The sequence below is a fragment of the Micropterus dolomieu genome, linkage group LG04 (assembly GCF_021292245.1).
Source record: "Micropterus dolomieu isolate WLL.071019.BEF.003 ecotype Adirondacks linkage group LG04, ASM2129224v1, whole genome shotgun sequence".
In the NCBI taxonomy this organism is placed as follows: domain Eukaryota; kingdom Metazoa; phylum Chordata; class Actinopteri; order Centrarchiformes; family Centrarchidae; genus Micropterus; species Micropterus dolomieu.
This window is the reverse complement of record NC_060153.1, coordinates 21,400,360-21,410,573: the sequence shown is the minus strand read 5'-3', so window position 1 is coordinate 21,410,573 and position 10,214 is coordinate 21,400,360. Positions and strand designations below refer to the sequence as shown.

The window sequence follows — 10,214 nt, the reverse complement described above, 5'->3', positions numbered from 1 at the left end:
TACACATTATTTCCTCTCTCAACTCTTTCTCTCTCCTCTTCTCTTCCAGGCCTTCAAGGAGGAGTTGGAGAGTCTGATCCAGGAGCAGCAGCGGAAGGGGAACAACCCCACCGGCCTGCTGGCCCTCAGACAGATTGCTGACTTCTTCATGGCCAGCTCAGTGGCTGGCTTCAACACCTCCCCTCTCAGTTAGTACTCACAGTGCTGTGGCCCGTTACCCCTACTAACATTTAGCAGAACATGCCACCTTTGCCCAGAGTGTGATTGCTTTGAACTGTACTGAACAACAAAGCCCAGCATCAGTATTTGAAAAGAGGAGTTCCATACCATGCTTTGTATGTTAAGGGCATTAATACCCAGAGACGAACCAACCCCCGACTCCAGAAGAGCTGCACATATTTCTCAGGGGTTTTGATCCTTTGTGAATTCTGTCCAGGAGTCCATATGTGAAGTCTGCTTCCAATCACAGCACTGGAATGCGCAACTAATGCCGAACTACACGTCAAAGGCATTAAAGCAGTTCAGTTTAGCGCTTCCTTAAAATGTACCCATAATGAGTAAGTCCAAGAGACGTTGGTAGTAAACAACGTATTAAAGGTTGGAGTGCTGTTTACATCACCTCAGTGTGGAAATTAGGACTCAGAGCCAGATGTGTCTGATACATCATTAGATAAAAAGACTGATGTTGGATTGTGGTCCTGTGATGCTGCCATTGCCAGAAAAGAGGATAAAAGTGCATCATTTATTTCCTATAGTACACACAATTGAAGTAAATTTATTCTTGTAGACTTGAATACAAAGGAGAGAATATAATTTTAATACAACTTGATTAGCAAACACTATATTTTCTTTTAACCCTGATAATGCCATTGTTTAGGTCTGGGGATGGTCACTCCGATCAACGACATGTATGGAGTGGAATCCACCACGATGGTGAAAGGAGAGAAGCTGACACGCTGTAAACTGGCCAGCCTCTACAGACTGGTGGACCTGTTCAGCTGGGCCCACTTCGCTAATTCCTACATCACAGTAAGATGACTGAGGCATTCTTGAAAGGGTTGACAGTAATGTGACGTGTCTGAAATCATATGTACTGTATAGTGCACTATATTTACTGTTGGCCATTTTATTTCAGTGTCTGGTGTGAAATGTATGCACTATATAGTTCCCTCAAAACTTCCATGGCTTGGACACTACTTTCTTCTTGCAGTCCCACAATGTAATGCTTTAATAGATTTATAGATGCGAAAATTACACAAGTGTATGAGGAAGTAACTAAAATGAATATAGTATATGCAGATTGATTTCAATGAGAGTTAATTAAGGAATTGTCTGTATTCCCTTATTACCTTGGCACATACAGTAGAAGCATGCCAAAAAATGAAAGACTGGTTTCCTTTTGACTTATCGCTCACTTGACATTGGTCCATTATAATTTGTCTGCTCAGTATTCAGAGTAGAAAGAAGAATAAGAGTCACCGTCAGATTTCAATCAATTTGATACCTCAACAAAAAAGTGATTTGACTTTATCTTGTCTTAGGGTCGAGTCAGTAAAGAGCAAGACCACATCCTCATCCTCCCCAGAGGACTGTCATTCGCTGAGGCATCTGCATCAAACCTGGTAAGAAACACGAGAAACTGTGGACTGTTTCCAACATAGTTATTTAGTTATATACTCAGCCTTAAAACATTAATTTTACGGGTGATGTCATTTTAAGTCTATTGTTGGGAGACAAATTTTTCTTTTGAGATTTTTATTTATTATTGTTTGTGTTGTGTTTGTGCATCAATCCCTTGGTGTGAAACACATAAATTAGTTTGTAAATGTCTGTCTATGTCAATGTCCTTGTCTGTGTGTGTTTGCCAACAGTGCTTTGAGTTATGAAGGTTTTAGCCTTCACTGGACAGGGCTAATGCTTTGCTTAATCAGCTATTTACTTCCTTCTAATTACTTCCTTGAATTGTATGAAGGGGAAAAATAGTAGATGAACCTCATTTCAGTGTTTTGGTCTTGCAAAAGACAAGGAGCCTCCCTCTCTCTTGCTGTCTGTATATGTGGCGCCACATGCATTGACAGAATCCAACCAGAGCGTTCCTTCACTGCTCCTTTCCTGTATCAAGTCAGTAAATAGTGCTTCAAGTTCTTTGTCCTTCTAGTTTCAGTTCAGCCTAACACTGTTACCACAGTGTTGTCACAGTAGTATGTCGTGTCAATAATAATGTGTGTAATAATCTGTTAGCAGTTTCCTCCTGCCTTACATTATAGCTCCCTGTAATTCAGGTTCTATTTCCATCCGTTTGGCTGTGTCTCTGTTTTCCTTGTTGTCTCGCTCTACTTACTCTCTGCGGATTACAGTGTTTATTTCTGCTTATTCCAGTATTTTAAGTTGAAATAGCTAAAAAAACCAAAAAGAGAATTAATTAGGTTTTGTTTTCTCAGTGTTAAAAACAAGATGTATAACTTTTTGTCTAAGTATAATCCATAGAATATGAAACATGGAAAACTGACACTAAAGAACAGTAAAATCATCTTACCCAGTAGTAATGATTTCTTGGAATGCGTTTCAAGTTTCTGGTGGATGCAGTTTTTTATTCAGGAAGCATGTTTATTGGCGTCTACCAAGCTAAGCCAAATAACTCTCCAATAATTTTTTTTTTTTTTTATGTTTAATGACATTGCAAACATTTGCATAAAAGTCACTTGAAACTAGGATCATATCTGCTGCATTTCTCTCTCCTTTGTTCTCTGCGCTTTGTCGTACTTCTCTCCTACTTTATATTCACCACCTGTGCAAATATTCACACACCTGTGTTGTGTGGTTGCAGGTGTGGGTTGACAGCTGGATGTAGTAGCCATACTGCTGACAGGCAGATTTCACTGTTTGACCTGTCGAAGTGGTTGGCAGGCAGATATATGCAATGAAACACTTCCAGCTGGTAATCTGCTTTCTGTTAGTGCCTGAAGGCAAAGATAGTAAAGAGAGAATTTATCTGCATTTGTAAAGTCATACAAATGTATTTTATTCTTTATTCTCCTCCAAGTCTGTTTATAATTTAAACATCTTCTTGCTACACCTTACTGGCTGTCCTGCTTGGTTTAGATTCTATTGAGCACACAAGTCAGATAGTCAGAGACAAAGATACTTTTACAGTAGTATCTTTCACAGTATAGATATTTCACATATCTTTGTGCTTAGTTACTTTGGAATACAACTAAATAATTCACCTGGTGGAAAAAAAACATTTCATCTTTATGCTGAATAGAGTGCAAAAAATATGATATCTGTCAATCAGAAGTCACAACCTAAAATGAAAAGAGAGTTTGTGTATGTATGTTGATCACTTCTAGAGCTAAACTTAACTACCTGCTTTAGGTTAAATAAATAAATTATGAATGAATATTTTCCATAATATCTGGCTCAACTTTACAACCTCAATAAAAGATGTAGTGGCTGTGGTTAACAGGCTCAAAATAACAAAGCGATTCAGATGATGCATTGCCTAACTCTCTGCATGAAGTAAAGCAGGATATTGTAGTTAACGTTATCACAATTGCTGAATAATTCGGGAAAGCATTTTATCGCCAAATGTAGTATAAGGAAGAATATACCTGTATATTTATCCATTTATGTCTACGGTCTTTAGCTTGCTAACAGTTACCTAAAACGACAGCCAATGGCTAGCAGCTTAAATATTCCTCCACTGTATCACAGAACCAAAGGAAAAGGGTTTTACCAATCCAGAGTTGCTGTAGCTTTGTTTCCTACCAGGACTTACTTCAAATGAAGCACATTGAGCACATCTAGTGACTCAAAGAATGACTCACCTTGTGCCTCTGAAAAAAATGTCCAAATGTGTAAGCTGAAGTGCTGTTAAGCTGGTACCAAACATAGTCCAAGTTTAATAGCTCATAATGAGTCTTTGTGCAGCAACATCTACTTATTGTATAAATCATAGAAGACAGAAGGGTAAAATGTAGGCTACGTCTAAAAAATATATTTGGCAAACTCATTAAAAATTGAGTAATGCTAGTTTATGGATCTGGACCACATCCATGTCTGTCGTGGTTGTCTGTATGAGAACCATGACCGCAGCACTTCAGCTGACGGAGACACAACAAAATGATGTTGTCTGGCACTCTCAGATTTCCCTGACTGTGTTAGTCTGCTTGTGTTTTGATGCAAGTCTGTCGCTGCTGTGTTCCCCTCTCTCTGTAATCTCTTCCCTTTGCCTCTTCTTTGTCTTTGTCTTTTTCGTGGTCTTCTTCTTCGTCATCTTCTTTTTCCTTCTGTCTTGACCCGATGATCTCTATAGTGACATGGCTGAGATGAAGTTTTTAGAGAGACACTGATTAAGAGGAAGTCACCCAGAATAAAGAGTGCGAGAAGTGGTGTTGGGGTCAGCTGGGTGGAGGCTGTGGTGTCAGAGAGAGGCTGGAGTTCAGTTGGCTTTGGTTGGTTTCCATCTGGCCTCTTAGTCTCTCTGTTTGAGCTCTGAGATGAAGGCGGGGTCATTTGAGTTTGTAGACAAATTCACAGTTTGGTCTATCTGAGTGTTTCTGGTAATATTCATCATTTAGTTTAGTTATGTCAGAAGTCAGAATGTTAAAGTCGGGTTAAAGCTTTTCAGTTTGCCCACAATTCTTCCTCAGGCTCCACTCTCCTCTAAGGACTTCTTATCATCTGCTTTCCATCCGGGCGAATCACAATTCAGATTCTTTCTGACACATCCTTAGGCATGTTTTTATAATTAGAAGTGCCATGTTCGTCAGAGGGGCCTCTCAACACAGTGGGTTGGTTGGACAGACAGGCTGCAGCAGCGTCGGGGAGCTGCGTTTTTAAGGACGTGACAGGGTGAACTGATACCGTACTGGACATGTGATGTAACCCAGTCAATGTTCGATCGCCTGACAGCTGGCTGTGGCTGTGGCTCTGTGTGGAAACAAAGATGGTGGTAGTTAGTTACGCTCGGCTGGTGTCATTCACTTTCCTATGCTGGGCGAAAGATCAATAGACAGTCATCTATCCAAACATCCGAATGGCTGTTAAAAGGCACCATTCAGGACATGTGTCAGGACTTTCAGCGTGAGTTGACCCAGAGATCACCAGCAAGCTGTGGAGTCCACCCTGGTGTTTTATCTATTCAGTGCCAACACAACACCTGAGTTTTTGTTCTAATACTGAGACATGTTGTATGCTCTAGATACTGTAGATGTGTTCCACACTTTTTTTGTATGTAAAGTCAAATTCACAAATGCATTACTTTGTGATTTTAATAAAACCACACAAGAGCCAGGAAAATCTAAAAGAAAACCAATAAAAAAGTGATGTTTTTGATCAGCATTTTGTGTTAACCCTAACTGTTAGTACTCTATGGACACAATGTTTCGGTAGGGCTGCATACTACAACTGGTTCAGTTGCAACATTGATTCTGGTTACCTGTTGCACTAGTTTTGTGGTAAGGAAGCTGGTGAGTGTATTGGAGTGCTCACAGACCTTTCCTGAATTTCACTGCAGCACCCTTCCCCGGTATACCCTCTGCTTAATAAGTTACTCCTGGAACACAGTTTTCTCAAGGAAGGAGCAAAGTGCAGCAGAATCGAAGCACACGAGTAAAATATGCGACCCTATATGTATTCAGCCGGCTCCAGTGGACTTGGGTGTATCTCATTAGCCTCAGACTGGATGATGCCCTTTCCTGTTGTGAAAACACACACTTGGACTTTGCATTATAGAAGGGAAATGTGAGCTAGTAGGTTCTGGTTTATATCACAGAACAACATGTGGTTACGGTGATAGCAATTTTGTACAAGGTCTGCTGGCAAATCTGTGTTTGATGTTTGCTATTAGGTTTTACAGCGCGGACTGACATCGGCACACAGTTTCGTCGTTGCCCTTCCTTCAGGTTTTATACCTCAGTCTCTTTGTCCAGTTATCTGTCTTTATTCTCTGGCTATTCAACTCTCTTCCCTCCAGGTCTCATCTTTCCCTCCTTCGCTCTCCTCTGCCGTCCTGTAATGTAATAACTGCGAACCGGCAGGTAATGAAGTTGTCATAGTAAAGGACATCATGTCCACTCCCCGGGTATATTATGTTTCCTGGTAACGCTCCAATTAATTTCCTGGAGAGGAGTGGACAGAGGAGGAATCATTGATAATCTGATTTCTGTTATCATGCTCATTGATTCTGACTTGTTTATGTCTTCTTAGTTAATGCTGGCAGATTATCAGGGGGTGGATCTGGTTATGTATCAGTCTCTGGATGTGCTTTAGTGCCTCGGCAGATTTGATTACGCTGATCTTGTGGGTATGGTTAGTTTTACAGTATGTCTCCCTCTGCTCTCCTCTAGCCTCATCATATTCCCTCTCCTCCCTTCTCAGGAGAGCCGATAGATGATGCTGCCATCGAGTGTTCATAAAGCTTGTTTAGCTTGTGTTTGAGTGACTTTGCACCAGTTAAGAAATGGAAAAAGGTCTGGGGTAAAAACAACCATCCACCAGCTCTAGTTTCAGGGCAGAAATCCATCAAGCATCCACAGGCTTAGTCTCCTCTCCTTGTTTCCCCAGGTGAAGGTCAACATCATCGGGGATGTGATCGAACAGGGCTCCACCAACCTGAGGATCGACCCCTCAGGTTTCAGCCCCCACGCTGCCATCTACTCCATGCGTCCAGATATCCGCTGCATCATACATGTGCACACACCTGCCACGGCTGCCGTAAGTTCAAGCTACACTAGAACACTACAGAACTCCTGCAGCTCTTTTTCACAGGGGATGTGATACTCAGATGTTGGATTTTGAGTTGAGTTGTTTCAGGGAGGTTTAGAAATTTGAACGGTGCAATTATATCACATTATCTGTGAATAGACACTGTTATGGAAAGTGTTTGTGATGCGGGCGCTCGACTGCAACAAAGAGGCTCATCTCTGCAGTCATCAGAGAAGTACGGAGTTTCAAAGTATTCTTCACACAGAGGCATCTACGAGGATTGTCAGCTGCAGACTCGGATGAATAAAACAGCTGTAACACACCTGTCAAAGCTTCTTATCTCTCATATGTCTCTGCTTTAGGTGTCATCTATGAAGTGTGGCATCTTGCCCATTTCCCAGGAGGCTTTAATCCTGGGTGATATCGCATATTACAACTACCAGGGCAGCCTCGACGACCAGGACGAGCGCAGAGAGCTGCAGAAGGCCCTGGGGCCTACGACAAAGGTAGGATAACCAGGAAATCTAAGCACAGAGCAAGTCATCGTTCTCAAAGGTATAGTTTGCTTATTAGAAGTACGCTTGATTGCTTTCTTGCCGACAGGTGAGAAGATTGATACCACTCTCAAGTCTGTATGGTAAATATGAAGTTAAACTGCCGTTAGCTTAGCTTAGCACAAGGACTGGAAACGGGGGGGAAATGGCTAGCCTGGCTCTGGTTTAAAGGTAACAAGCTGCCTGCCATCACCTCTAAAGCTCACTAAGTTGTTATATCTCATTTGTTAAATCCAGAAGCCGAAGTGTAGAAACGACATGTTGTAATTCTACAAGTGGTTATGTGCCAAGCTATTTCTTGGCACATAACATTTCTTTCTTTTTGTTACTATGAGGTCGCTGGCTATAGCTTCATATTTGATCTACATACATGGATAGTGGAATCAGTTTTCTCATCTAATAATTGCAAAAAAAAAAGGATTTCCAAAAAAACGTCAAACTTTTCCTGTGACTATGTACCCTCTTTCATCCAAAAACTCTATACACTCCCACTGACAGCAGGGAGTGAACATTTCAGAAAACGTTGAATACTTTGTAAGCCTGTGATGTGTAGACATGATATCTTGAAAGGTATTTTTGATGTGCTCAAGGAAGGTTTTTATTCCTTGTCCTTGCAGTCAAGAAAGAGAAATGAGCTAATTATCAGGGTGTGGTGTATTTCAAATAGGAAAACAGTAGGAAAACAGTCAAACCAGCACATCCTGTTGAAATGTCAGCGATGTTTGCGATTACCTTCTGTACCTCCTGATTTCTGTCCCTGCATGTGATTCGCCATATGAGGGGCTTGCACTTTGCTTCTTTTGAAATGATTAGAGATTAACAGAATTTAAATTGGCGGGAATTCAAGGGAATTTCCAACACCGTTCTGTTGCCAGGTCCTGACAATGTCATCCAGTGGCCCAACTCATGTTAAAGGTTCAGTTATATTTAGGTGAAGCTATTGATAGAAATGCAATATAATATCCATAACTGTTTTCAGTGGTGTATAAAGACCTTACATGATGAACCATTATGTTTTCTATCTAGGTACACCACGGGTTCCCTTACATGGATGTTGCCATGTTGCATTGTCATGTTTCTACAGTAGCCCAAATGGACAAATGGCACAACAGAGCTTGTTTCGTCTACTATTTTGAATACTTAAGAAGATAAAGAAGAAGTAACGTTAGCAGTAGTTGTTGACTGGTTTATTAGAAGTAAGAAGTGAAATGTGGACAAATGGATCCCACACGTATTATTTAGATTTGATTTAGAGCTGACAGTGCGTGTCGCCTACCGCAGCTTCTCCTGCGCACTTGGAAAGGGAGGTGTGAGCGATTCCTCCTTTATTTCATAAAGAGAAATAAAGTGTAAATGGGACATAAACAAGTGTACAGGACTTTGATTCATGCAAAATCTCGTATTGCATATACATATTTTGCAAACATATAATCTGTAATACGGTTAAAACGGTTCATTTGCTGTCCATGTAGAGGGAAGTAGACATGTTGCGCGCGTTGTTTATATGCTCTGATAATTCAACACATCTTTGTAGTAGCATCTATGTTGATTCCACATTCTGATCAGAGCACATGAACACACTGAAGTCGGAAGAACGACTTCACAACTCGGGAAATGGGACCATCCGAGGAGCATGTGAATGCACCGTGAGCTGCTGGTTGCAATTCACCACCCTCACCACTAGATGCCACTAAAACTTGCACACTGAACCTTTAACACATGGAATCAAATGTTTTGATGGTTACTTATTAGTTAAAGGGCACGTCACATGTTCAATCACAACAAAAGCAAGTTAGACAAATGGACCTCTGGACTCTGTTTGATCTGCTGTTCCTGTTCACTGTTTCTTTGTATGCGTTGCAGGTTTTGGTGCTCAGGAATCATGGTGTGGTTGCTCTCGGGGAAACCGTTGAAGAGGCCTTTCACTACATCTATAATGTCCAGTATGCCTGCGAAATCCAGGTACACACACAAACTATCTAACTGCTGTTGTTGTACCCAGCACATTCCAGCACCACTCAGCTTCCCTGCATCATACTCTCTTGGAAAATGGAATATGTTGGCTAAACAGTCTTGGAGCCAGCTATTGGGAGTTTGATGAAGGGAATAACAAGTTGATGGGTTGTTCTTCCTTATTTATTGAGTCAGTAAGAAAGCTGATAGGAGGATGGCAGATGGGGATTTCAGGAGATCTAGATCAGGCAGGAGAAATGAATTATTATTGATTCAGTGTTAATTGTCAGTTGATATTCAATTTCACATTCATATGTTATGCATTGTATCTTAAAAAGCCAATATGACAGCGATGAATTCTGTCATCCATGCCCCCTGGGGGTACTTCTGCAACTGTTAGGGAACATGTGATAAGATTGTAAGAAGTAGCTCAACTAATTTGATAAAAGAATCTGATAACATAGATACAGTGGGGGAAATAAGTATTTGACCCCTTGCTGATTTTGCAGGTTTGCCCACTTACAAAGAATGCAACGATCTATAATTTTAATCATATGTACATTCTAACAGTGAAAGACAGAATCCCAAAGAAAATTCCAGAAAATCACATCATATGAATTTATAAAAATTGATAACCATCTGATGAGGAAAAACAAGTATTTGACCCCCTACCAAACAGCAAGTATTCTGGCTCCTACAAGCCAGTTAGTCTTTCTTTAAGACACAGCCCCAATCCCAACCAATTATCTACATGAAATACACCTGCCTCACCTCGTTACCTGTATAAAAGACACCTGTCAACACCCAAACAACCAGCATCCAACATCACCACCATGGGCAAGACCAAAGAGCTTTCTACGGACATCAGGGACAAGATTGTTGATCTGCACAAGGCTGGGATGGGCTACAAGAGAATCGGAAAGCAACTTGGAGAGAAAAGATCAACTGTCGGTGCAGTTATCAGGAAATGGAAGAAGCACCACACCACCGCCAACCTCC

General features: G+C 41.1%; 1 protein-coding gene across 1 annotated transcript in view; it reads left to right on the top strand.

Moving 5' to 3' along the window:
* Nucleotides 1–10,214, top strand: part of add3a (adducin 3 (gamma) a) — a 41,357-nt gene that overhangs the window by 16,486 nt on the left and 14,657 nt on the right. The window contains exons 5-8 of the mRNA XM_046046458.1: nucleotides 1,542–1,622; nucleotides 6,568–6,717; nucleotides 7,071–7,214; nucleotides 9,126–9,224. Of these exons, the coding sequence (XP_045902414.1) occupies nucleotides 1,542–1,622; nucleotides 6,568–6,717; nucleotides 7,071–7,214; nucleotides 9,126–9,224 (474 nt within the window). The remainder of the gene's footprint in view (nucleotides 1–1,541; nucleotides 1,623–6,567; nucleotides 6,718–7,070; nucleotides 7,215–9,125; nucleotides 9,225–10,214) is intronic.